General features: G+C 49.0%; 9 protein-coding genes across 9 annotated transcripts; 5 read left to right on the plus strand and 4 right to left on the minus strand.

Moving 5' to 3' along the window:
- Positions 1–23: 23 nt before the first annotated feature.
- On the plus strand, positions 24–2,975 carry ARB_06203 (WD repeat protein; the record flags this gene model as incomplete). The annotated part of the gene is made up of 1 exon (XM_003015845.1): positions 24–2,975. The coding sequence occupies one exon, from the start codon at positions 24–26 to the stop codon at positions 2,973–2,975; it is 2,952 nt and encodes a 983-aa protein (XP_003015891.1).
- A 3,814-nt stretch (positions 2,976–6,789) lies between these two features.
- Positions 6,790–8,597, plus strand: ARB_06204 (uncharacterized protein; the record flags this gene model as incomplete). Its single annotated transcript, XM_003015846.1, has 2 exons — positions 6,790–8,205; positions 8,265–8,597. The coding sequence occupies 2 exons, from the start codon at positions 6,790–6,792 to the stop codon at positions 8,595–8,597; spliced, it is 1,749 nt and encodes a 582-aa protein (XP_003015892.1).
- A 1,778-nt stretch (positions 8,598–10,375) lies between these two features.
- On the minus strand, positions 10,376–10,987 carry ARB_06205 (uncharacterized protein; the record flags this gene model as incomplete). The annotated part of the gene is made up of 1 exon (XM_003015847.1): positions 10,376–10,987. The coding sequence occupies one exon, from the start codon at positions 10,985–10,987 to the stop codon at positions 10,376–10,378; it is 612 nt and encodes a 203-aa protein (XP_003015893.1).
- Positions 10,988–11,069: 82 nt separating this feature from the next.
- ARB_06206 (uncharacterized protein) lies at positions 11,070–12,493 on the minus strand (the record flags this gene model as incomplete). The annotated part of the gene is made up of 2 exons (XM_003015848.1): positions 11,070–12,154; positions 12,217–12,493. 2 exons carry the CDS (start codon positions 12,491–12,493, stop codon positions 11,070–11,072), a joined length of 1,362 nt encoding a protein of 453 aa, XP_003015894.1.
- A 2,270-nt stretch (positions 12,494–14,763) lies between these two features.
- Positions 14,764–15,798, minus strand: ARB_06207 (uncharacterized protein; the record flags this gene model as incomplete). Its single annotated transcript, XM_003015849.1, has 2 exons — positions 14,764–15,228; positions 15,292–15,798. The coding sequence occupies 2 exons, from the start codon at positions 15,796–15,798 to the stop codon at positions 14,764–14,766; spliced, it is 972 nt and encodes a 323-aa protein (XP_003015895.1).
- Positions 15,799–16,205: 407 nt separating this feature from the next.
- On the plus strand, positions 16,206–18,285 carry ARB_06208 (uncharacterized protein; the record flags this gene model as incomplete). The annotated part of the gene is made up of 2 exons (XM_003015850.1): positions 16,206–17,975; positions 18,034–18,285. 2 exons carry the CDS (start codon positions 16,206–16,208, stop codon positions 18,283–18,285), a joined length of 2,022 nt encoding a protein of 673 aa, XP_003015896.1.
- Positions 18,286–18,531: 246 nt separating this feature from the next.
- Positions 18,532–19,704, plus strand: ARB_06209 (uncharacterized protein; the record flags this gene model as incomplete). The annotated part of the gene is made up of 1 exon (XM_003015851.1): positions 18,532–19,704. One exon carries the CDS (start codon positions 18,532–18,534, stop codon positions 19,702–19,704), a length of 1,173 nt encoding a protein of 390 aa, XP_003015897.1.
- Positions 19,705–22,700: 2,996 nt separating this feature from the next.
- On the plus strand, positions 22,701–23,686 carry ARB_06210 (plasma membrane ammonium transporter (Ato3), putative; the record flags this gene model as incomplete). Its single annotated transcript, XM_003015852.1, has 3 exons — positions 22,701–23,071; positions 23,139–23,307; positions 23,372–23,686. The coding sequence occupies 3 exons, from the start codon at positions 22,701–22,703 to the stop codon at positions 23,684–23,686; spliced, it is 855 nt and encodes a 284-aa protein (XP_003015898.1).
- Positions 23,687–24,449: 763 nt separating this feature from the next.
- On the minus strand, positions 24,450–26,119 carry ARB_06211 (uncharacterized protein; the record flags this gene model as incomplete). The annotated part of the gene is made up of 3 exons (XM_003015853.1): positions 24,450–25,672; positions 25,734–25,845; positions 25,892–26,119. 3 exons carry the CDS (start codon positions 26,117–26,119, stop codon positions 24,450–24,452), a joined length of 1,563 nt encoding a protein of 520 aa, XP_003015899.1.
- Positions 26,120–26,518: the final 399 nt, after the last annotated feature.

Raw genomic sequence — 26,518 nt, forward strand, 5'->3', positions numbered from 1 at the left:
TGTTGTATACATAATTAGCATCAATGTCATGCTCAATCAAGGTGAATCTCCAAGCTATCCCTCCTCGCTTTAATTTTGTGCTTTTTGTACTAAAAGTATCACAGAACCATGACACATGCCTTCCCATAACGGCCCTTAAACATGTTAATATACCCGGCAGAAGATTGCTACTTAATGGTAGTGGACCATTTGTTCAACTACTTGATGAATCCAATGGCATCTTGCTCGATCGATTCCGAGTGTTTGAACGGAATACTGTTCATGGAATCCAGGCGATTGAAGAGTGCTGGAGGGATGGCAACGATTATACCTCCAGTTTCCTAGTGTGGGGAGGATATTCTCTTCGAATCGTTAAGTTACATTTGCAAGGATCAGAGGAAACAGAAAATGCATCTCTATTGGCAGGAAGCGGTGAATGTCGTGCGCCAGATTGGATTTTGGATACAACCGTTCCTAGTACCAGCGCCGAAAATAAAGGGGCTATCAAGGGATTATTAATTACTGCACATAACGTAGTTTTTACCCTTACATTCCTCCTCCACAAAACTGAACAGGGTGATGAAAACATTATCCAATTACATGAACTAGGATCGAATCTGAGACCTATTCTATACTCTGCTGATATCACCTGGAGCTCCAACCGCGTCCTTGTTGCTGCTGGAACAGTATTCGGCGAGATAATAATATGGTCCTGTCAATTAGCGCTGGATTCAGATCCATGCCAGCAAGCCGATGATTCTATAACCATCAACCACTTTTTCACTGGCCATGAAGGCTCAATATTCGGGGTGGATATTTCCCCAGACATACCGATAAACGGTGGACAGACAACGAAAAAATTTGTTGCCAGCTGCAGTGACGATAGAACTGTCCGTATCTGGGATATATCTTCGTACGACCAAGGGTTCTCCAGCAACGATGAATTATCAGCCTGCGAAACCAACACAAATAGCCGTGGAACTGGATTCTATATAACTCCGGCCGATGAAACATCTGTGGCGCAAGAATTCTGTCTTGCGAAAGAATATGGCCATGAAGCACGTATATGGGGGATTCGATTTCTTGACTTCGAGGTCTCTGATGACTACATCACCTTCAACTTGATATCTAGGTCCGAGGATTGCACCTCGGTCGTTTGGAACCTCACAACGAAATATGAACTCGTCAATGATAAATATATACTACGGAAAAGCCAGACTACCTTGAAGCCAATATCATCTCATTCCTACCATGTGGGTAAAAATATATGGTCCATGGATGTTATGGAAAATATGGGTTCATTTGTTGTGCTCACTGGAGGGGCTGATAGCAATATATCATCCCTTATCGTTCCACAGCTAACTGGAGCGTATATTCCCGGAAGAAGGGCAGAGACTTATACCTATGGCAGAGTTTATGATGAATTCCTTCGCATTAACAACCACCCTGTTGTGAGCGATGGGCACACAAAGAATCCTAGAAATGATGGCAAAATAAACTCCTTTGGATTTGTTTCAGAAGATTCTTTTATCGCGCCATTTACTGAAGGAGTTGCTCTCCTTGGTCAGGTTTCCACAGCTGAGCCGCAGGATATACGATCACAGGACGGAAGCGTGCTACAGTGGAGCACCATTCCTACGATTGGGGGAGTAGGTTCCTACAGCGCAATAACTGGCATTCCAGAGAGGGAGATTGGTCTAATCGGCACGAGTACTGGGCGACTATTATGGTACAGTCACAAAGAAAGACGTGTGGAGGAGCTCGCAGATATAGGCCAAGGGATATCCGATATCTTCGTCATCCAACCCCCCAAGGGCTATGATGGCAATGATACCTGCCCCGTTACATTTATCAGCAGCTCTAGGGCATTTTCACACGCCAACCTTTTTATTATTGAGACTTCGCCATCCCCTAAAGTCCTTGCAAATCAAAAACTTGCATTGCCAGCAGAATTTGTGGTCTCAAGTGCTCTTTCAATTCCCTCGATGTCATTGCTGATCCTTGGTGCTAGATGGGGAGACATTGTCGTGTTTCGTTTTAGCTCTGAATTACAGAGAGAAATGCCAGAAGATCCGTTATGTGTCTTCCCAACGCACAAAAAGGATGCAGTCACGTCCATCACTTACCTGCGGGAAGACCAAAACTTAGGTTTTGTGGATCTTATTACAACGGGAAGGGATGGAATCTATTGCATCCATCGACTTGATAGGTCGGGTATTCAGTTCAAGATGGAAACACTTCACCGGATAAGTGCCCCATTCGGTCCGTATATTGAGGGTTCAAGACTAGATCCTAAGACAGGACACCTGATACTATGGGGTTTCCGAAGCACATATTTCATTTTGTGGGATGAGACAACTCAGACAGAAATCTTGTCAGTTGAATGTGGAGGTGCTCATAGAAGATGGACATACCATTTCGGGAATATGGGCCATGTGCTCTTGTGGATTAAGGCATCGACTTTTAATATTATGTCAGAGCAATTCCAGTGTCATCGCCGCGTAAGACAAGGGGGACATGGCAGGGAAATAAAAGCCATGTCAATATCCAAAATGCAGGTTGACAGCGCTAAAGCCCCATGGACGGTACTTGCAACCGGCGCTGAAGATACCGAAATACGTTTCTTCACGCTTAAAGAAGGGGCAGAAGGGAATGGTGGCTTTCGTTCCATACGAGCCATCAAGAAACATAGCGCAGGCTTGCAGCACCTCCAATGGTCAACGAGCGGCAGATTTTTGTTCAGTAGTGCCGGAAGGGAGGAGTTCTATGTCTGGAGGATTAGATGGATACCTGGATTTGGGATCGGTGTTTTGAACGAAAGTGAAGCTCCTAAGTCTCGAGCGAATTCTGATCTACGGACAACGCATTTCGAAGTTATCAACGTCACAGCAGATGATAGCGGGCATGAATCATTCCTGATCGCCATGGCCTACTCTAATTCGACTGCAAAGGTAAATGAAACCCCCAATTTACTTCTGAACGCCTATGTAACATGACGTTAACGGGAAGGACCCCACAGGTATTTCACTATTTGTCGTCTGCAGAAGGTGGAGAGTTTACACTCCTAGCGCAGGGGGTATACACAAGCAACTGCCTTACACAAATCCGGCTAGTGATGTCGGGTTCTGAGCTGCAACTTATCACAGGGTCGACAGATGGACACATAGCAGTTTGGGATTTAACACCATCGATCAAGCCATATTTTGATTTAGGCGGCAGATCTATCAGGCGCAGGGATGCCGTACCGTTCCCTGCCGAGCCGGTGCCGATCAAATGGGGGGATCGTAGACCCGCACACCAGAGCAGCATAAAGGCAATGGAGCTGCTCCCGCTATCAGGGGCACAAGTCCTGCTCATCACTGGTGGAGATGATAATTGCCTCGCTTTTTCGACCCTCAGATTCTCGGAGTCTTCAACCTCCGGGCCCCGTCCGAGCCTTATCAGCCGCTTCTCAACGGCTTCGTATCCAGATGCGCATGCTTCGGCAATCAATGCCATCAGCCAGGTGCGGCGGATTGAACATGGAGCGGATAAAAGGATGGTTGAATTCCTTGTCGCATCAAGCGGGAATGACCAAAGGATCAAACTATGGTCTGCATTGGTTGATAGTGTAGACGGGGATGTTCAGGTATCTCTGCAGGGTGATGTGTACACCGCCGTGGCCGATCTGTCCGCAATAGATCAATTCACAGTGACAGCCAGCGGACAAGACAGGGAGCACCTTGTTCTCTGTGGTGTTGGTATGGAAATGTGGGAAGTTTGTACATAGTACTCCGTAGTGACCATGATGATGCATGCAGTGATTAAGCATCTCTCCCCGGTCAAACCCATCAATCTTAAAAAGGGACGCAGGTGTCAATATATTGGGTCTACCCCAGGGTGCCCCAGATTACCTGCCTATCAACTTTCTTCTCCGCTTCTTCGCTCCTGTCCCTGTCTCCTCGTCCTTCGACTCGGCTCACCGTTGCTCAGTACGAGTTAGTTATCTCAATGCGCATAATTTTATGCACAAAGAAGCCAAGCTTTGCACTAAATAATGTTTCACGTGACTCACCTTTTGAGCGGACAGGCGCCAAGATTCTCGATAGGAGAGAAACACGACACTGGAGACAAATGCCAAATTCGACATAACCGGTGACAACGACGACGAGGAATAATTAGACAAGGGGCATACGAGACAGCAGGTTGCAATGGAGAGAGACGAAGCGCGGGAGTACCTTGAGAGCCTGGTGGACAAGGTCCTCCGTGTACACACCTCGGACTCGCGAGTGTTCGTAGGTTTGTTCAAATGCACAGATAACGTGGGTAAACCTGTGACATTCCTCAGGTTCGACATTGGGACTTGCGGATGATTAAACTCTGGATATTGTGTTATATATAGGACCGAAATATGATACTGAGCACCACGCATGAGTATCGCTGCCCAACAGAGCCAGCTCCTGCTGAACAAGCCTCTTCGGATGAGATGGAAGGCCCGAAGGCGGCCTGCAACGAACCACTCGATCTTAATACTGACATGTCCCGGCGGTTCATTGGGCTGGTTGTGATTCCGGGCCAGCACATCACAAAGATTGAGCTTGATAAACCTACAACAGGTGCACACGGTGGCTGAGAGCGATGGTCAGTGTCTCAACATTGACCATAAAACAAATAAGGCAACTCGAGAGACACCTCCCTTTTTTTATCACGCTCCGACAGCGGCGAAGTGGGTTGAATCACACGGGTGCATAAAAAGCCAAGAAAGCCGGACTGGGGTGTTTTGTGCGCCTTGACGTGCGGCGGGGGAGAAACAAGGACGGGAAGAGTAGGGAAAATTATTGTCACAGAGACCCAAGGGCGAAAAAAGGAATGAAATAACATGGAGGAACCGATCAGCAGGAACCACGTTCCGCAGGACTGCTGGCTGGAACATAGGGTGCATCCGATATAGCTACGCACAGCCCAAAACGGCAGCCTGGAGTGTGTGAGCTTCTCTGCACGCCGAGTCCATGGAGAGGTGTTTTTTTTTTTTTCTCCTTGAACGCTCAGGTCACACCAAAGGAGGCTGCCACGATATCGACCCGCATAAATGTGGCGAATGTATTACTTGCAAAGGACTGCGCAGAACGGGTGTAGTAATCGAATATATCTAGACCGACAATAGGTATTGGGGAAATGCAGACAGTACTCCATAAAATATGATCTCGAGTCTTTGTCGCCTTTTTCGTCTCTTCAGTCGGAACAATAAACTTTGCGGGAACACGTCCCAGATATCCAGTTATCGTGGAGGAACAGTGACCCTCGCGATGGATCTGCAGCCGTTGCTGGACTAGTCCTGGCCAGGCCTCAGCAGCAACAGGCCATTTGATGAAACTGAAAGTTAGCGTCCACTGTGATTCGCACTTCGGGACGATAAGCGAGCATCACATTGGACGAACTGGTTGGGGGCACGTATATTGCTTTTAGATCGTCAGAATCAGCAACAACATGGAGCTCAAGCAGCTTCTGATACACGAGACGACTGATAGACAGAGCAGGTATATATATCTGCTTATCGAGCTTCCAGGCCGAAGGATAGCATCCGTACTCCGTATTCCGTGCTCCATCAGTAGAGTCGATAGCTGGCTTATTATATACGTGTCTTTGCTGTGCACTTCTGTACTCCCTGCCGCTGCCTGCAAGCCCTGGCGCTGTGAGACCTCGCCATAAGGCTGACGCCCGTCCTCACTGACTCCTCGTCTTCACCACCGCCGTCACCGTTCCTGTTCTCGCCCTCGTCCCGTCGTCGCGCTCTCTCGCCATCTCTGTCTGTCTCGTCCCATCTTGATATCTTCAAAGGTCAAAATAACCTAGGTCGACGGTCGCCACGCGCGCTTCGGCAAAACGAAATTCCGGCGCCGGCCTGTCCGCCCTTTTTGGATTTTTTTTTTTTTTTCTTTTGCCTTTTTTCGCTCCCGCATCTCGACTTTATCTTGAAAGGGAAAAACCATCGCCGAACTTCTCGCCCTCAACTCAACCTCCGTCCAAGCCGTCACCAAGAACGCCCACCAGCAAGCCACCCGTTCAGCTTCTTACGCACAAGAAGGAGAAGACGACGACGACGCCGACGACGAAACCTGCCGCGGACTCCGTGTTTTGCTACGTCTAATGTCTGCCGACACTCCTTAGGACCCTTCTGTACCCGCAAGTTGGTCTGCAGCTTTGCCCCTGCTCAACTTGAGTCCCTTTATCTCTCTGGGCCTTCCACCACCGCCCCTCCTCCCTGCTCTCTCGCCGCCAGATAGGTGCGTAACACATACACAGCCCGGCGGGAATCAGTCCACGGCCATCCTGCTGTCTGCCAGCGCTCGCTCGTCCGCGGATCGCCTGCCGGAGACGCTGGTTGCTTCTTTGTGGACCTGAAACTAACTCGCCACTACCCGTAGATACCGCTGGAAAATCCTTATAGTGCCCAGATCCTGACCCTGCCACCCCCGTCAAAAGGCGTTACTTTCTCTTGCGTTCCCACTGTCTTCATCCTTGCTCAGACGAGCGGTTAAATCTACGAACCTGGAGCCATTTTACCGTCGTCGTGCTCCTCTTCCTCCTCCTCACAATAACCTGGACGACCGTCTCACGTCCACCATCAAGTCTTGCAAGATACTGTCGCACACTACCTCATTTGTAGAGGCTAGTTTCCTCTGCTTCATCTCCACCCTCTTCGAGCCACCTTAACGGTCATTCCTTCAAGCAACCTGAAACAGCAAAGAAAGGTAAAGTAGAGGAGAGAGAGAAACGAAAGGAAAACCAGGGCAGGATACAAACAAGACCAAGATACAAGTCCTCTTCAGCATGGGACAGCAGCAATCGAAGAATGTGTCCCGGTCGAATGGGGGAGGATTGCAGGTCGAAGGCTTACAAGCGTATCCCTCGATCTCAAAATCCGACACCAAGGACTCCAGCCGTTCCATCCGTGGCTCGATTCGCTCCAAGATACCAGGAAGTGGCAGAAGTGATAAGACGGACAGCCCGAGGGCCTCTAATGGAACCCTTGCGCGCTCAGACAGTGCTCCTCCCGAAGGGTTAGACGCTGCGTTTGCTCGCTCCTCCATTTCGCGACATGCCCGCAACCTCTCTGGCTCTTCTATGCCAATTCCACCTATCAACTCACAGGACGATTTGCAGGATGAAGCGCCAAACCCACCACCTTCTCCTCCACATTCATCATCAATCGGTCGTGGCCACAAGGATGTCAAGGCCGCACAAAAATCTGGAGAAGTTGACCACGTGTCTGATGCTGGTCCGCAACATGTTGCTCCAACGACCGTTGCTCAAAAGGCCGGCGAGTCCATCCTGATCAAGAGAGAGAATTCTCTCAACCCCGTCTTGAACGAGTCTGGCGCTAGGTCAGTAATAGACCAGAATGGGACCAACGGATCCCCCGGCATGACTATTGGAGCGCTCAAGTCCATCGATGTTGACGATATGATAACGCGACTCCTTGACGCTGGCTATTCCACCAAAGTCACGAAAGCAGTGTGTCTCAAAAACGCTGAAATTATTGCCGTCTGCACCGCTGCTCGCGAACTTCTCTTGACACAACCAGCTTTACTCGAGCTCTCAGCACCAGTGAAGATCGTCGGCGATGTTCATGGCCAATACACTGACCTGATCAGACTTTTCGAAATGTGCGGGTTCCCTCCAAATTCTAACTATCTTTTCCTTGGTGACTACGTCGACAGAGGGAAACAATCTCTAGAGACTATCCTTCTCTTACTCTGCTACAAGCTTAAATACCCCGAGAATTTCTTCCTACTTCGCGGAAATCATGAGTGCGCCAATGTTACACGAGTTTACGGATTCTACGATGAGTGCAAACGTCGATGCAACATTAAGATTTGGAAAACATTCGTCGATACGTTCAACTGCCTTCCCATCGCTGCTATTGTTGCCGGCAAGATATTCTGCGTTCACGGTGGTCTCTCTCCCAGCCTTTCTCACATGGACGATATTCGCGGTATCGCTCGACCAACTGACGTTCCTGATTATGGACTATTGAATGATCTACTATGGAGCGATCCAGCAGAAATGGAAGAGGACTGGGAACCTAACGAACGAGGCGTAAGTTATTGCTTTGGTAAAAAGGTCATTATGGAATTCTTGCAGAGACATGACTTCGACCTTGTTTGTCGCGCACATATGGTTGTCGAGGATGGCTATGAGTTCTTTAACGATCGCATCCTTGTCACTGTTTTTTCTGCTCCTAATGTAAGCTGCTCTTTCTCCCCCATTAACATTGCATTAACATCATCTAACTGTTTTCATAGTATTGCGGCGCATTCGACAATTGGGGAGCCATTATGTCCGTATCTGATGAACTCCTCTGCAGTTTCGAGCTGCTCAAGCCTCTCGATTCAAGTGCTCTGAAGAACCACATAAAGAAAGGCAGAAATAAAAGAAACAACGTCCTCAACAGTCCAGTAAGTTCTCAACCTCCATCGCCGTCGACTATTAATCTGTTTCTCACAACGGCAAATCGTATCTGCAATATAAATACTAACTCGCTTCCCTCCAGCCTGCTATGGTTTCTGCGCAGAGTTATTGATAGTGATCTAAGATACCCTACCTACTATTCACACCCGCTAGAGGTCTACTCTTAACTGTCGTACGAGAGGAGAAAGAGAGAGAAAATTCAAGAGCCAGACGCTTCTTATTTCCTTCCACTAATTGCTGGCCTTTTCAGCCTTGCACACTCTTCTTCCTCGTGCTACAAACAATTTACCAAGGGTTGGGAATTTATTGCGTACGCCTACTTTAACCAACATGCAGCCTCAAACGGGACGGATAACTAATACCGACGCTGCGATATATGAAGCAATACCACCCGCCATTCTCTTCCCAACTCAGCCAATCCATACTCCATGGCAAGGACAAGAACCCATGCCATGCCATGCCATGCCATGCTGTCTTAGACCAACAGACACCCGCATGACTCGCCAGCCTCCCATGAAACCGAACAATAATGCCCGACCAGCCAATCATTAACGATCTCGCAAGCCTCGCTTTCCCAGGTCCAGGTGCCCTTATCAGCACACCATTTCCGGCTTTCCACGCTTCCTAGGATCTTACTTTTCGCCTCTTCTTCCCTGTAATTATTGGACGTATCTACTTGCACAAGGCCGGGAGAACTTGATGTATTTTTTGTAGCGACATGACCACTTCTTTTTTCTTCTTGACGCTTTGCTCGGCTTTCGTCTGTTTAATTGGTGTGATGATAGCCGGTGTCATGAGCGAAGGGACTGTAATATTTGCATCCATTAAGGCTCCCGTGGCTTGTTCTTTTGCTCTTTGACGTGTTCAATGAGATTTCTTTTGCTCTGTTCTACTTTATCATGACTGCTTTTGTTGTTCATTTCGTGCTTTTCATATTTTTCTTCTGTTTATACCTAGCAAATTAATACCACCTCTTTACTGTCTACTCTGCCCAGTTCGGTTTTATATATTATACCTACATATAAAAAAAAAAAAAAGAAAAGACTCGTTTCTTATCTCTTATCCCTTTCCGGTACAGCTTCTTTTGATGCACATGCAGATGTATTGATAATCCCACGTGGAAGGAGGGAGAAGGAATAGTTACTTTTTTTACCGTTCTTCGATTGAATAACAATCGCCCCCGTCCGCTGTCCAGGAAATAAAGAGTCTCAAGACATACATTCATGTCAAATAATACGTCAATAGCATTAACTAGAGGTAACCTGTAGTGACAACTCCAAGGTTGCAGCTTTCCTACATAAAATAATCCAATGGTAACAATTCCAACCCCCGGAGAAGAGGGTAGCCATCCATCTGCCTCTGCTACAAGACGGACCGGTTCAAAATAGCAGATGAAGTATGAAGCATGAGGATGAAACTAAGGATGATCAAAAAAGAAAAAAAGTGGAAAAGGATAAAGGATCACTGTAGTCAAACATGGTAATGAAAAAAAGGGAAGCGGAAGGATAAGAGAAGCTTTCTCCAAACAAGATATATCATCGGTAATAGGGATTATGATATAAAAGATAGACGAGACTTGGAATGCCAGTTTCAAGCACTCTGGATAGTGATGAGAAAAGGGAGCCGTAACGTAGAGATAGGAGAGGTTGATAAAGGGAACAAAGAGAAAAAGGAAAACGGGCCGGGGTGAGATGGAGCGACCTGATAACACCCCTCATATGTACAAGGCGAAGAAGAAGCAGGGAAAAGGGGCATCAAAGATAAGACAGAATAATAGAACGTTAATGTATGGGGTTGGCTGGGAAGAAGCCGATATAAGGAGCCAAGAGGTGGTTGGGGTATTGGAGGCCAAGTGAGGTGAATTCAATTCTTTTTAGTCAATTTTGCCCCGTCTTGGGTAGAAAGCACAACTCTTTTGATGGCGTTTCCCGTTCACATATTACTTTTAGCTGGATGGCTTATTGGAATCTTCTGAGTTTGGCATCCCTGAGCTTGCAGAAGAAACCAGCGTTGGTGCAATTCGTTTTCTCTTTGGCTCTCGCTGGGCGGCGTTGTTTCCTGTTTGGTCGTCTTCGTCCTTGTCGTGAGAGTCTTCTTTCTCTGATTCGCTAACCGTGCTTATATCTCGCTTCCCCAAGACACTTCCACTAATGGAATTGGTAGCGCTATGGGACGACATGGGGGTTTCCGGTGGCGTGCTAAAGGGCTGGCTAGAGTTCGTGGCAGTGACTGAGGGTACAGTGCCAAGAATAGGAGTTGGGTTGTTCACAACATTAGCTGCCTTGGAAGTGGCCGAAGAAGGTGTGGCTGGACCAGAGCTAGCTGCACGGGCAGGGACTGCGGTTGGGGTTGGCGCCGGGGTTCCAATTGCCGCTAAAGAAGCCTTGCCAGCGGAATTTTTGCGGGGAGAAGTCAAAATTGGTGATTGTACAGTGGGGGCATTTGAGGACACTCCCACGTTGGACGAGATCGGATGTGGCTTCTCCATAGTGTACACCTGGCCTAGTTCTCCGGGAGAAAAGGAGAGCGATGAGCAGAATCCATCAGAGGAACTCATTATAAGGGTAAGCCCGTCGTGCGACCTGATATTTTAGTTAGTATCAAACTAGGTATTGAGGAAAGTATAGATAAGAAAGGGCCTACCAGGAAAGATCGGTAAAGGTAGCAAAGTGCAGGTTATTTACTACACAAAGCGGTGTCTGCTGCTGCGTATCGTATACCAGAACTGCATCTTGGGTAGCAACAGCGTAGACCATGCGATACGGCAACGCAAATACTGGGGGAATAGGGGCGTTCTGTGAGCCGGTGTCATTTTCGTTTGTCCCCAGTTGAGGAAAAGAACGTGCCGTCTCGCTAGTGGCTGAAGGTGGAGCACTGGATGGAGGCTCCATAGCTGGCTGAGAAATAACAGAGTCCGGGAGGGATGGGAATGCCTCTTCACCGGACGAGGAATCCAAAAATATCTGTCGAGTGGGCTTGGTGCCTTGCCTCAACGTATAGTATACTGGGGAACATTTAACAGCAACAGACGGCTTTTTATGGCCAGGGAGATGAGCTATCGGCGGTTTGTTGAAACCAGCGCGGGTGTAGACGTAGACTGTGTTAATTATATCTTCCACGACCTTATCGTTCTGACCGGCAAGGGAAACCTTGTACTGTCCGGCTGGCGTAAAGAGCAAGCTGCCGTCTGGAGCAAATGTCAAGCGTCTGAAGAAAGAGTTGAAGGTCTCGTTGGCATAAATGCTAGCGTTCTTCACGCCTATTCCACCAAAAAGGCCCGGAGATGCAGCCTCGAGAGGTTTCACAGCAGGTAACGGCATAGAAGGCGCCGGAGATGCTGACCTGCGGATTGATGGTGAAGAACCAAATGAGGAACGGCGGCTGAGAGACACGGGTGGCGGATCCATGGGCAGAGGAGCCGTCAAGGGAGTGCCTGGCGTTGAAGCACCAGGGGAGGACACAGTCATAGGGTTTCCCGAGGTCGATTGAACCCTGTTTCCACCAAAGTCGGGCACCGGGCTGCTCGAAGCTACCCGTTTCGCTGGAAGGTCCATCTTCAAAAACTTTCCATGCGTTGTCAAAGTGAATTGGCCGTCCTTTGTCTTGAGAGCGTAGATATGCACCGATCTATCCGAAGACTGTGTGGCCACGTACTCGTTCAATGGGTCCCAGGCAACGCCTTGTACATAGTGAGAGTGCTCGGCAATCTGTCGAACCATCTGGCCTGTAAGGAGCTGTTAGAATTGTGCTACAATAAGTTCATGGATATATGTAGTTAGTCAGTACCTGTTTGGGCATTGTAGATCCGAGCAATGTTGTCCATGCTGCCGGTGATGATAAAGACACCATCTGGAGACCATGCTAGATCGTATATCTCTGCTCCTGACGATCTACACATATGCTTTACTCGCCAGGTTTCCTTATCGTCCAATGCTTCCTGTCCGAACGCCGGCTGTGTTTGTGTCTCGGAGGGAACCCAGAGAAGAACGTTGCCATCGTCTCCGGCAGATGCCAGCATCTCTCCTATACCTATGTCAGTTTTCTTATTGAGATTCATATACATGTATGTCTAAGGGTCAGGGACGGAGTAGACAGAAAAAAAAGCAGTACCTTTGGGGCAGAAGCGGACAACATTGACGGCCTGCGTGTGCTTGATCAGAGTACTAAGGTAGGTAACCTTGCGCTCTTCTCCAGTCGACTCGACCTTCCACAGCTATCCAAATGTCAGAATCACGAGGAATTGGAGCTCCCGAAGAAAAGACGAAGCAAAAAAAAGGGGGGGGGATATAAGGAGGAAGAGCTTAGCCGTACGCGAACGTTGTTATCACTAAGGTCATCAGCCGGTTAGTTACCAGTACCACGCAGCTTTATCAACAGAAAGATCGTGGTTCATATTCGGAGAGCAAACGTACTTCCCAGCCGTGGCCAGTCGGCCCTTGCCATGAGGATCGAAGTGCACCGAGTAGATAGGGGCATTGTCGTCGTGCCAGGCAATGAGCAGAGGGGTGGCCTTCATCGTAGCGGTTTAAGGACAGCCAACAGAGGGCCGACCAAAACGAGCCGGAAGTTCCCCTGCCGCCAGGAGCGTGGTAGAGCGTCTGTCGACTGGCGCCGCAGCTTCAGGATCCGCCTGCTATGCCAGCTGAGAGGGCTATCCAAAACCAGCTCGTGGGCTGCGTGAGACGGGGAGCTCTGGTCGAATATCCAGGGGTGTTGTGTTTTAGCTTCGCAGGTCAAAACACCATTGAAGCGACGGCGACACAGGCAGGTCGTGGGCTCGTCGGGGCGAGTATCCAAGCCAAAGAGGCTGCTGGCTCAGCAATCGGGGCTTTGCAGCGGCGGGCGATGGCTGCGAGGAGCGATGGTGGTCGTGGTGGTGAGAGGATGGAACGCAGAGAGCAACGCAGGCGGTTGTCAGCGAGAAGTCGAGACGCAGCTCCGCCAACAACTAATCAACTGGCTGGATGTGATGACGCCCTGCAACAAACAAGCCCACCACCCTCGAGGGCGCATCGACTATTTCTTCATGCAAACAGCTCCTCGCCACGGCCTGTTTGTTTGTTTGTTCGAATGCTCGCCAGCCAGCCAGGAAGCCAGGAGGGCCAGGAGGACCAGGAGCTGAGTGGCCGGGCGAGTTACGCGGAGTCGTGTTTCCTCCAGCTAGCGACGGCTGGCCTGCATGACTAGCTGGCGACAACATGCTATGCAACCGCCATGATTGGATCTCACATACGGATCTCGACTGGCTCTCTGACTCTCGATGTCCATCTCTGCCTCTCTGCTGATACGAGGCGTGGCCAGCCTGTTGCGATGCCGCCGAAAGACACAGGACCGCGGAGTTACCGCAAGCAGGTTCACATACTACACCAGTCAATATAACTAACTAGTTAACTACTGAACCATCTGGCTGTCAATGTATATCGCTGACTTGACTGTAGTTCACCAGGACACCCTTTGGTAAGGTTTCCTTCACTCCGTCTGCTGCTACTACTATATAGGTGATGCCCAGCTGGCGCCGCGAAGACCAAGTATCATCTCCTTCCAGCAACAAAGCCTCCTTCCTGCAGACTCCCAGGAACGAGATCGATACCCCTGATAGAAGGCTTGGGCATCTGTAGAGACTGCTCTAAATTCCTATTTTCAGGCTTTGTCGGCCTGTTGATTCTATATATCAACCTTATGAAAGCAATATTGCTTGCGAGCTCAACCCCAGATCTCAGCCGAAAGGAAACAAACCCTTCAAAAAGAAGAGAGAATTTCTTTCCTGACGGAGTGCTTGACATGGAAAGCTTCCTCCGACAACTTCGGCTTTCTTTTTGTAAAGAGAATAGCCAGAGTAAGTTTGACGAGAATTCCTGGGTATCAAAAGATGTACCTTCATCCTGATGAGTCGTTTGTTTTGATACTGGGTCTCTGTTATTTCAAAACCATGGGTTATCTCATGTCAATTAATACTAATTACATCCATCAATCCCTATTCTGGCCATTTGTACACTCCCCTAACAGCTCTGGAGAGCTATTGTACTTCCCTGTGATATAACGCCTAGGGGTACTAGCGGAGGCCTGCAAAGTCTGCTCGCTCACAGTTTATAAGGATGGCTAGCATAGCAGGCCATACCAGCGAGCATATAGGCCGTGTAGATCCTCATCTGGATGCTGCAAAGGCCTCGCTAGCCTAGTGGTAGTGTAAACGGCGTGCTCCTACTCAATAAGCAGAAGGCCATTGAGGATTTGATACATCAAGGTGGACAGAGAGAAAGCTTGCAACGCCAGGACGCCAGCGGACTGTGCTTTTTAAATGCAGGCAGACTCGTATACCAGGAGGTAGATAGATCATGCTAGCCAGCTCCCAATGGTCTCTCCAAACCAGCTGGAGAACTTTTCTCTTCGTTTGTTCTTCGCCTCTTCTTCGGCCTTCAGTACCGGTGCCACCTCCTTCATGTAAACATCTCGTTGAGCCATCTGTTGTTTCAAAGACTGCACCTCCAGCTCGCGCTCGTGTGGTGTCATCTCCTTCAACGGCTTATATGGCTTCGCCCCGGCTGGCAGGCCCTCTCCACCCGGTATGAGACACTCGTCATCTGGCCGGCCAGGCTGTTCGGATGCCGCTATCTCTGCTTCTGACTTGAACAGAGACTTTGGATGTGGAGGTTCACGGCCTGCTTCTTTTGCCTCAGCCACCCTTCTTTCGTAGTCCAACATACGATGGTATAGTTTGTCCGCATGCATCTGGATCCGCTCTTCCTTTTCCATGTCCCATACAAACGAGGAGCCGTACCCTAGAGCTTGAAGGAATTTCTATGAAGGCATATCAGCACCTGCAAGACAGCCTCTCAGGAACCAAAGAGTGTCGATACTCACAGACTGCATTGTATAACACCTTGAGAAGCGCGCATTCTGCTCTCCACACATGGTCAACCGCGCCTTGATCTTGTCTGCAAACGTCCCCCTCTTGAAACACAGCGACAGATCCTCATGCTCTTCCGAGCAATTCTCCAACGCAGCTCTATTCAGCACATCCTTTCGTTGTTTAAACTGTTCGACTACCCTTTCCGCCGGTGAGATGCTGGGCCCTTCGATCTCCTCGAGAGTCTTGTAGTCTTTCCATATGTGTGCATATCGTCCGTCCGGGAAAAGCGAAGCAGAGGGAACGGGACTTGCAGCTTCGGCTTTTCGATCTTGCAAGCTAGAGGACTCTGTAGGCACCTTCTCTGGAGATTGCTTCTGCTGCTGCTGCGGTGCTATGCCAGCTGCTGTGGGCGTATATTTGGCCGGAGACTCCTGTTCGAGGTACTCTCGCAAGCTGGGATCCAGCTTCTTTGTCGGGTCGGCGTCGGAAGACGAAGAGTTGCCCCAAAACCAGCCCATTGATTCTGCTGGCAGTCACGGCTTCTGGTATGAATAGTTCGTACTCCGTAGTGTTCGTCTGTTTTGTTCTCGATGTTCAAATATTGTAGGCTTTGGATGCTTTGGATGGCACTTTTTTTATTTCTTTTGATCGACGTTCAATTTGCCTAAACGCCAAGGATCGCAATCCTATTTACGTCTTCAACACTAGAGCCGCGTCGGTCTTTTTTTGATAGACCTGCAACCTCGACGGCTAGAGATGTAGGAGAGATGGCGACAGCACCGAGTAAGTCATGCATTTCTGCGGGACACCAGTTCGCGCTTTACTGACTCTTAATTAGGCCGCGAGGAGCGGAAGCAGATGCGACTGCGCGGCGCAGGGTATGTCTACTCCAGACGCGCGTGTCAACTTGTCCCTGCGAATATAAATGCGATTACTGATTGCTCTCTACTTGTATCACAGCAATCACAAAGTCAAAGATGTCAATTTTGGCTTCACCTTTGGATCTCCAGCTCCGCCGTCCCCGCCTCCTCCGCCTCAGTCACCCCCAGGCCTTCCCGAGAAACCCCCCATAACACCTCAGTCGCGTCACTCTACAACTTCAAACAAACAGCTTTCTATACCATCCCGGGCATCTAGCAGGCGCTCAGCAGCCCGTAGCTCTGCGCGGAAACTGCACGATGATGTGTCGATATATGATATTCCTCCTGATGATGACGGGCCAGAGGAGAGGAGCTCAAAACGGAGACGGATAAGTAAGGCTCACAGTGGCTCTGTTACCGGTCTGTACACAACCGCTGACGGGATATATATAGGCAAATCATTTGAAAGCTCGGGCATAGAGAGCTCACCCACTGCCCACCGTACCAGTGTACGACAGCCACCGCAACTCGAGCCTGGAGTCACAGACAAACGAGCAAGCGGGAGGTCCTCGTCAATCAGGCGAACGGCATCTCCTACTGGATCCTCCTTACGGAATACATCGCCTTTAGAGAACATCAGGCCTTCGGTCGAGTCCTCGGTTTCTGCACCACCCTCCCTTAGAGATGAAAATCAGGATAGCGATGTCCGATCACCCAATGTAACTCAGAAGCAGCCAGCCGGGCCAAAACAGAGGCGACGAAAGAGGAAATCAGTTGTTCAACATCCGAAAAAGAAACGCAAGAGCTTACTGCAACCGCCGGAGGTCCCTGAGAGCCACGAAACTGAAGCTAAGGACGGAAGCGAGCAACTACAATCTTCGCCCAAGGACTCGACTCCGGATGCAGGATTAGATCGCGGCGATTCACCAGACCCAAATGACCCCAGTGTACCGGGGAATGAGCCTACGGAGTCACCCCGAGTACACTCTCCCCCGATTATCGACGAACAGGTGGATGAAGAAGCATCAGAGCAAACAGATGGCAAGGAAGCGAGTGATAATCCAGTAGTTCCCAGCCCAGCAGCCGAAAATGATGTGGGCGACCTAGTATCAGAAAACCAATTGCCATCGCCCGAAGCCCAAGAAGCTCAAGGTGTCGAGCCAGATACCGCCCAAAGGGAGGGAAGCTCAGTTAGAGACCAAGATAACACAGAGAATCAAGTCACAGCACCAAAGAATTCCAGGAAACGAAAGAAAAAGGGCCAGGGGACCGATGCTCCCACACAAAAAGGAAAAGCCAGTCAGAAGAAAGACAAGAGCGAGGGACGGTCAACTGTCCCCGTTCGAGTCCATAGACTCCCTAAAATTTCGGCTCTGCAGGAATGGTCCGATGCAGAAGAGTCTACTCGATCTACTCCAGCGGATGTCCGAGAGCCAGCATCTGTAAATCCATCCTTGCGTCCTCCACAGATCCCATCCCGCAGTGGCATGAATGCTGCCGACGTTCTCAGTCAGATATGCCGTGAAACACTAGAAAAGACATTATCAACGCTGGATTCTGCGATAGAACGGGAGTCAAATCGCACTCGCCAGGTAGAATGGACCCGAAAACGCAAGGTGGTAGAGGCATTTGGTACAGAGCTGGAGGGTAGGCTATTTGAAATGAGCGAACTGCTGGACAGTAATTACGTGCTTGCAATGCGTCTAAGAAAGGAGAAGAAGGAGGTCCTAGCGCTACGAAACCAACTGATGGATATACGAAAGGAGAGAGATGAGATTGCCCTTCAAGCAGACGAGGTCAGGAGGAGGTTTTCTGCAGATGAGAGCGCCAAAACGGTAAGCTGTTCAACCTACTCGCATGTCAGAAGCGACTCTCTAATCAGATATCTACCAGGAACATGGGGCGATCAACAACGCCCTTCACGACCTCCAACTCGCAGTTGATAGAAGCCAGAAGAAGGTTGGTAATGAAGATGTTGATGGCTCTACCAATCCCTTCGCTGGCCTCGAGTTTCTTCTACGGACTGTTTCTCAAGACGTCTGCTCTTCATCTTCCGACTCCCACGGCGGCTTATTGAATCAAGTGAAATCATTCAACAGCCAGCTGCAAAGAACAGCCGCGTTATTAGACCGCCGAGGATCATAACAATCCTACCGATGTCACGCTAAGAGCGGTATTAGTAATAACCGTCTCGGCAACGTCGTGGAGAATCAGCCTCATAATATTAACGTCATTTAATAAAGCGTAATAACGCCCGGTGGCTACCTCGTTATCAATCGAACTCATCAAACAGAACCGGATTTGATAATAACCATTCTCTATGCAAGCAACAATACTGTGAACTCCTCGATTCAATCCTAGGTTTACCTAGGTTGGCACCCCAGGTTGACAATGCCATATAGACGAGAACCAAGATTCTGCTTGGTAGCGCCTCAGCTTCGCCAACAGTTTTTTTGGTATACCTCTGCTTGTGGAGATAAGGGCCACACTTTAAGTGATTTACTATTTGATGCTCCTACATATGATCTCGTTGCTCAATTTGCCAGGCCCATCTTCCCATCCTCGCTAGTGGAAGCCGCCGCCCAAAGTTTTCAACCCGTTGTTCAGGGAAGAACGAGCACTCCACAACAACGGCGAAGAGAGTCAGTCACCGCATTCGTGCCATCTACTTCTCATACATCTCTGCAAACCAGAGCTACTCAGGCCGACCTAGCGGGACTGCCCGTTGAGATACACTATATTATTTTTGACTCATTGTCTGCGCAGGAGTTATTTACTCTGGGAATTACCTGTCGTCGTCTCTGGGAAGTAATGATTCCTGTACTCGTACGGCGACTCATGGCGACCTTGGGCACTTGGGCTGGAACACCTGTCATCTGCACCAGTGACTTAGATACGGTTGGCGGAGATAATCCTTACCCCCCAACACTACTATGGCCTGAAGATCTTGATGAATTAGACGAGGGGCTGGACCCAGAAGAAATGCCTCGCGATATGGAAGATTGTTATGCCTGGTCTCCCGTCAACCTCTTTGAACTAGCTGGCGCCAGATATGATGACCCCCAGCATCTCAATCCTGGCTATATCTTGTGCCTCCTCCCCAACATTCCTGTAAAAGACACTTTCGAACCAGGCGCCCTTCAAGTACGTACATTTCTGATTCCAAGTACATTTTATCCCACAGACCAGGAATGGGTACTTCGAAACCTGACCACTCGTGAGTTCGTTCGTCCTGCCGCAGTTGCGCTAGATAAAGCTTACATCCATGGTCCATTCATCGACTTAATTGGTTTTGGGGAGGTTATTCTCTCCAGGACGATTTGGTATGATGAGCTTCCATCGGATATTCGCCATGATTCCTGGGCAGGGCATTGTCTAGACATTGTTCCTATTACAGATCTAGATGAGGGGGACCAATGGAAGGACATTGGTGATCAAGTTGCCCAGGATATAGAGAGAATTGGGAAAGATGAACTCGGGGACAATTGGAGAACTAATATCCAAGAGAAAGCGAGACTTCCAAACGAGCTGGGGTCCCGCAAACGTCCGCGATGGATGCCCTGAAACCCCCCAACATGACGCCGACATGCGAGACAGGTGCAAAATAATGCGATGCATGCTTATGACATCAGGATCTCGTAGATTCAAAGTGCCGCGGCCTCTGCATTATCATTCTGTGTGCTATATCGTGACTGGTATAGGTGACGTTGTCCAACGAGCATAGACAAACTACTGTATATAGCTGCCGAAGAAACGAGCTTCGAGCTTTCTTGTGAGTAACAGCCAGTGGTTAGCTATGGATATCAAGGGCAAACCCTGATAATTGATTAGTTTTTATCCAGTACTGTCTCTGTCAAAGAGCAAAACTTATCAATACGCACGACCACGACTTTGAAAGCCATGTCAGTGATTCAGCTCACCTGCTTGTTTCATTCCATACACTCGTAACACTTTGGGAGTCGACATACAATTGCGTCTAGCCACATACCATATCAATTTTGGTCTTCGTTTCTGGACATGTAACTAGTTGGGTCAAAGTAAATGCCTTAGCAAGACATTCAACATGAAGCTCCATCGATAAGAGTCGGATCGACATTTAGCAAAAGCCCCAAAAAAAGCCCTTGTTCCACTGAACGGTGAAGCTGGGGCTCATCACTGCAGCGAAATCCACTGTTTCTTCTGTCCGAAGAGTGGAACGATGCACCTATAACCATGGAACCTCTATCGGCAGCCTGGCTCTCCAAGTAACATGCACTAGGTATCCCGTACGGCGGTGTAAAGATATTCAACTTCTCACCCGCCGTTTGGAGGAGACGACCGCTCAGGAATGCGATGATCAAGAGAAGTTTCCCTGGAGACGGAAGGCCGAGCTGGTTTCCTTGGGTCAACATCGAGAGCGGTGGTAGGGAGGACCGGTTTGAACAGCGCCATCTCCTGCAGAATATGATGATTTGATGCAGCGGAATTTCTTGACTTTCTCAAGCGAGGACAGCTCAGAGCTTGGTTTTGCTTTTCGGATGCAGAGCCGTGGTTAGCATTTCCTTCAGGCCCAGCCTAGACTTCTGTTCCCCTGGATTAGCTTGATGCTTGCGATTCATCAAGTTCGTTCTTAAATTTCTTATCTGACAACTCCATTTTAAACGGTCGAGGGCTCGCCAAATAAAACAAGTCCACCGCTAAATCGAAGCAGCTCTTGATCCTCGTCTGTCTGTCCCTGTGGAGGCGAGTGATATCCGCCACCCAATCCACCACCAAGAAGCCATGGAATGGTGAAACCGATTTATAGTATGTAGGAAATTGTATCCTCAAGCCACAGGCTAAGCTGATGACAGAACTCAATAGATTTAGAGTGAAGAGCGACGGGGGAGATGCTTGTCCGAGTCACTTACCGATGCAAGCTTTCCTTTTTCTCCTTTCTTAACAGACGGGACTCCAGCGAGTCAGATCGAGAGCCAAATCCTTCGAAGTATTCCACCCCCGTCGCATCATTTAAAATAAAATATATTCCATCCAGCGATGCCAGTGCATGCATGCGAAAGTTTCCATTCGATATAAAATACGAGGTCACATTGTCCTCATGTGAATGTGTTGCACTGCATCCTTTAAGTTCTGTTCCCTCTGATATTTTTCGGTCAAACAACCGGCCCTGGCTTGCCATTTCTCCATCGCTCAAACAGGGGAAAGCGAGCTTATTTAGTAAACATATTTTTGGCCTTTCCGAAAACTCGAGTCGACAGTTAAGCATCATGTCGAGTTTTTTTGTTTATCTTAGTCTTTACCCCTTTTCCGCTTCGCTGTACTCCGTACGAAGTGCTCCGTAGTAGACAGCAGTTGATACGGGCGACACCCCGATAGCTGAAATACTTTTGTGCATGTGGATGTCCGTTCCAGCCTCGATCTTGACTGCCTCGGATGAATTTAGCCCGCCTTCTAGCTAATGAATGGTTGGGTCGGGGATCCACGTCCGCTTGCTTGATCCCCCAAAGCCAGATTCCCCAGACAAGCTGGAGATCGGTCTCTGTACGAAGCAAGTATTCCATGAATTACACACAGCAAGCCATGAGCAAATGGGCAGGATCCAGATAGTCCTTCCCACAAAGAAGATATCATGGCGTTGAGGCTGCTGAGGGAAGTTTCACCATCACTGCGCCGAACCCGGGCGGAAACCAGAAGATCGATATAGCTCAGACAACGGGCTGAGAGTCGAAAAAATTGGGCAGAGGTACGACCCAAGGGAGGAGGCAACCCCCCGGCCGTCCCGCTGCCTCCTTGTCCTCCCATGTATCAAACTTGTGAGTTTGCCGACCAGGGTAGAAACAAGCCCTTGTATGTCACCCCGTACAACTCTGTGCACCTATGGGCTGTGAGCAGACACTTTGTAGCTCCAGATCACACCTTGAATGATGATCCGCCAGCGAGAACAGACCCTAAAGAACGGAGAACGGTTACTAGGAAGTGCCGGTATTGTGTATGCGCTTCGTACAGAGTACATGTCGACCCTCTCGCTCTCTGTGTGGGAATTGGACTCCCAGCAAGGAGGGTTGATGTACTCTGTACGATACAGGGAGGATGCCTCTCTTCATTATTTTAGGTCAAACCCCCATGCAAGGAATCTTTTCTTTGGGTGGAGCTGGTGAAGATCGACATGGGCATGTTCGCTAGAGAGTAAAATATCATGCGAGAAAGGCAGTAGTAGTATCTAGCCCGCTCGCTGAAGCTCGCGGTGTGTTTGGGGGTCGGGGAGTACACATCCATACGGACGCCCTGGTTCCCCCCCCCCAAAGAGCCAGCTGTAAATGCTGTGCATGTCCCTTTAAATAGTTATTAATTACCGTTGTTTCCCCGCTGTTTGCGTTCATCCTTCCTCTCCTCTTGTTTCTTCCTTCCTTCGCAGCTCTAGTCGCTCGTCTTACTACTTGCTTTCTGCTATTTACCCGGCAAAAAGGTATGTTCTGGTCAAGATGGAACCCGCAAATTCAAGTAGAAGACAGAATTAAGGATAATGTATATCCTGGAAGCTGACCATCCATATAGGAATCTTGACTTAGCTGTCTGGCACAATGAGTTCCGATATCGAGAAGGACACGGCTGGTAGAACCACGACCCATGAGAGCTCCCTCAAGGGCATGTCTGTCGAAGAGCGAGAAGTCGCAGAGGCAGCAGCTCGCTATGGATACGGTCCTCTAGCCAACGGAAACACCAGCGTAGCTGCGTTTGGGAAATTCCAGCCGTCGCCAGCACCAGCGCCAGCAGCAGCAGCACCCAGCAAGTCCTTCGCAAACCCTGGGCCCTTGGGACTGTCTGCTTTCGCCCTCACCACTATGGTGCTTAGTCTGATCAACATGCAAGCTCGCGGCGTCACCGCGCCTCATCTTGTCGTTGCTTCAGCTTTTGGGTACGGTGGATTGGTACAGCTTCTCGCTGGCATGTGGTAAGTTGTGGCCGTCTTCCTGTCTACACTCTCTTGCCCTTTTTTTTGAGTGCTAACCGTAATATAGGGAAATGGCCGTTGGAAACACCTTTGGAGCCACTGCTCTCTCCTCGTACGGTGGATTCTGGATCTCGTACGGCATTATCTTCACTCCTGGTGGCTTCAATATCATTGAAAATATCAAGGAAGCGAACGGTATAACCGGTGTAAACAACGTAACCGGCTTCTGGCTCATGGTATATTGCTCCCTTGTTCCCTAGGGTCACGTCAACCCCGTTGCTAATGCGATCTTCGATCTAGTCCTGGTGGATTTTCACCACTCTCTGCCTTGTCTGCACCTTCAAGACCAACATCGCCTTCGTCCTCCTTTTCTTCACTCTCGACCTCGCGTTTTTGTTCCTTGGAGTTGGTCACCTTATCGAATCTGCCCCTGGGAAGATCTACATACCTCTCATCAAGACCGGCGGCTTCTTTGGTATCCTGGCTGCTCTACTCGCCTGGTACTGTGCCCTCTCTGGAATGGCAGACCCAAACAACAGCTTCATCAAGTTCCCGCTTGGACGTCTGCCATGGATGGGCAACCAGCGAGTCAAGACTGAGCGCGAGGTGGTTTAATCTTCTGGCCTTTTGACATGAAATCTGGATAAATTGCCGTATTCTTTCTCTAAATAATAATTAATCGCGACGATGATGGTGTGCCTCTTTTTATTTTTTTCAACCTCTCTGGATAAATTGATGTTGTTGCATTGAGTAGCATTGGTTGACGTTAAATTAAACAATTAACACTTTGTGCTGAGGTTCAACCTCTGCTAAACCGCTACAAGCTAACTAACTACTTGGCGGGTCTAAAATGTTAACACACAAGAAATCTGACCACTAACCAGCACTTCTCTTGATTTATCCGTGTTTTACTGGAGCAGAATCTCTGTTTAGTCGTATCTTAAAGGGAAGAGATCATATGGATAGTGGTTAGGCGAAAAATGATGCTGGAAATTAACAATGCTATTCTGATATTGAGAGCTCATGGACGCAGGTAAACATCTATAGAACTGCAGACGATAACGTGAAAGCTGTCAAGTAGAATAGAAGGAAGAGATGATATCAATCAATGGTCATAGGGAAAGTAGAGAAAAAAACAACGTCTGAGGTTGTTTGCCGGTCTCCAGGACATGACTTTGTTTTCCGCCCTCAGGTTTTTTTTAAAACTGTAGCTCCCATGTAGATGCACGCTCGGGGGGGATCCCAAAATAAATAAAGAAGAAGAAAAAAACAAAAAGCCAGAGCATGGGGTTTGCGTGAAGATAATAGAATGGAAGAGTAGAAGGTGAAAACAAAAGGCTGAGAAAAAGGGAAATGTTACACATGATCGGAATCTCTGCTATGCCATTTGACCTGGCCGAGGGAACACAGGGATGGTTTCTAGCTTCTCTAGTCCGCCCATGGTTCCTTGCGGAACGTTCTGCCATCCTTGACCCGTGGCTTGGTTTATAAAAGCACTTTGGCGGAAAGGGTTTGTGCTGCCAGTTGGGTTTGGCTGTAGACGTTGGGCCGGTAGTGCTTCCTGGCTTTGTTGTGGCTGAGGCCGCGCAAACGGGTTTGTTCCTGTTCGCTGAGGCTGAAGGGGCTGAGGCTGTTGTTGTGAAGGGGGTGGAGACGATGATGGCATTGGGTATTGGTTGGGGTTGGGAATTTGGTACTGTGGAGGGATAGCAGGAGGTTGTTTCGCAAACGGGTTGGTAGATTGCCGCTTCATGGCCAATGTTGAAGGAGACTGTAACTGGGGGGATGATAAGTTGTCTGCGGTGGGAAGCATAGACTGTCGGAAAGGGTTGTTGGCCCGTGGTGTGGCACCCGCTGTCATGGGTCGCTGAAAGGGAACTGCCCCGTTCTGTGGAATAGCAGAAAGTGGACTTGGACTCTGGAAAGGCTGTGGGGTGTAACCCCCGAATCCAGCGCCTGTGTGAGAAGCTTGTAGTGGCTGGGCCGCTGGAGGTTGTTGCTGTTGCTGTTGTTGCATTTGTGTATCGTACTGGCCGAACGGGTTGATGTTTTGTCCCATTGGATTGGGGGCAAATCCCGTTTGATTCTGTAGGAACTCGGCTGGTACCGGCTGCTGCTGGAAACCTGTTTGCTGGAATTGCATTGGCGTATTCTGCTGCTGTGGCTGTTGTGGTGGTAGCTGTTGATTCGCTGGCGGTTGATTTTCCTCAATGGACCCAAAGAAGTCGATTAGATCCGCAGCTGGAGCTTTAGTACCAGAGCTTGGTACGTCTTTAGAAGACGTGCTATTGTTCGCCTTGGACGAGGGTTGTGATTTTGCAGCTTTTGATGCTGAGCTACTTTCACCTTTGGATTTTCCAAACTTCTGTTCACGGTATTCCTTCCGGCGGATTGCAAAATCGGGGTCATGCAGGTCATCTTCTAGCAACTTCGCCAAATCCGTAGATGCATGCTTTAAATTGGGTATCTCAAGTCGAGTAGCATGTTCGTACTGTCTGGCAACTCGTAAAAATGCAACGACATCATCCGTTAGGGCGCTAAAAACTTTGTACAAATGCAATGCTCGTTCGCTGTCTGTCCGAGACATCTCGAAGTAGTGTTCTAGCCAAGATATGTTAGAAGTTGTGTGTATACACGCCAAAAGGGGCAGCGAGCCACTAACCCAGGACATTGATGACACCCTCATTCATAACAGAATAAAGCGTCAACAGATCAAGCGTCACTAGCCGGAAGCCAGTTAAAGTGATTTCATTATCGGGTTCATCACTCAGGAGCTAGTCAAAGAAATAAATTAGTAAAGGTGGTTCCCGATAAACAAACAAACGCAAGATGGTATATGCGCACATCACATTTCAAAAGAGCCTTAATTTGCTTCTGAACAATCTCTGTTTCTCGCAATAGACCCTTTGAGACAGTTAAGGTCTTCAGTCTGCCTTGTCCGTTGCGAACATAGTCCGTCTTTGTCTCTGAGAAGGCCAGAGACCGCGCGATTAGATACTCCGAGTATCTCCATATGTTCGCTCCCTGGAACTGTGCTATTATAGCCATACGAGATCAGCAAAACAAACAAGTCCTCTTGTTCATTCACGCGGCCATTATTTATATTCTTCGTCGAGGGGAATATTGTACACACCGTCCGAGATGCTTGTTATCGCGAATTTCCGAGGATATTGCGAGAGATAGGCGAGCGCAGCCCCCGGGGCACCCTCGCGTACCATCATGTGTATCACTATAAGCGCTTTGAAAACGACTGTCCACGCCGACTCGCGCAGTCTGATCTGGAGCGTGCGAAAGATCTCGGCCGTGCCTGCATCGCTGTAGGTGGCTGTGAGGATGTGTTCGATGTATTTTGATTTCGGGGCAGCATTCTATTTTCCCACAAAAAAAACGTTAGATCCAGACTCCTCTATCGAGAAACCGACAAGATACTCCATACCTTCGACTTGG

This window comes from Trichophyton benhamiae (assembly GCF_000151125.1).
Source record: "Trichophyton benhamiae CBS 112371 chromosome Unknown Abenha-G-c-322p01.r1, whole genome shotgun sequence".
NCBI classification, from domain to species: domain Eukaryota; kingdom Fungi; phylum Ascomycota; class Eurotiomycetes; order Onygenales; family Arthrodermataceae; genus Trichophyton; species Trichophyton benhamiae.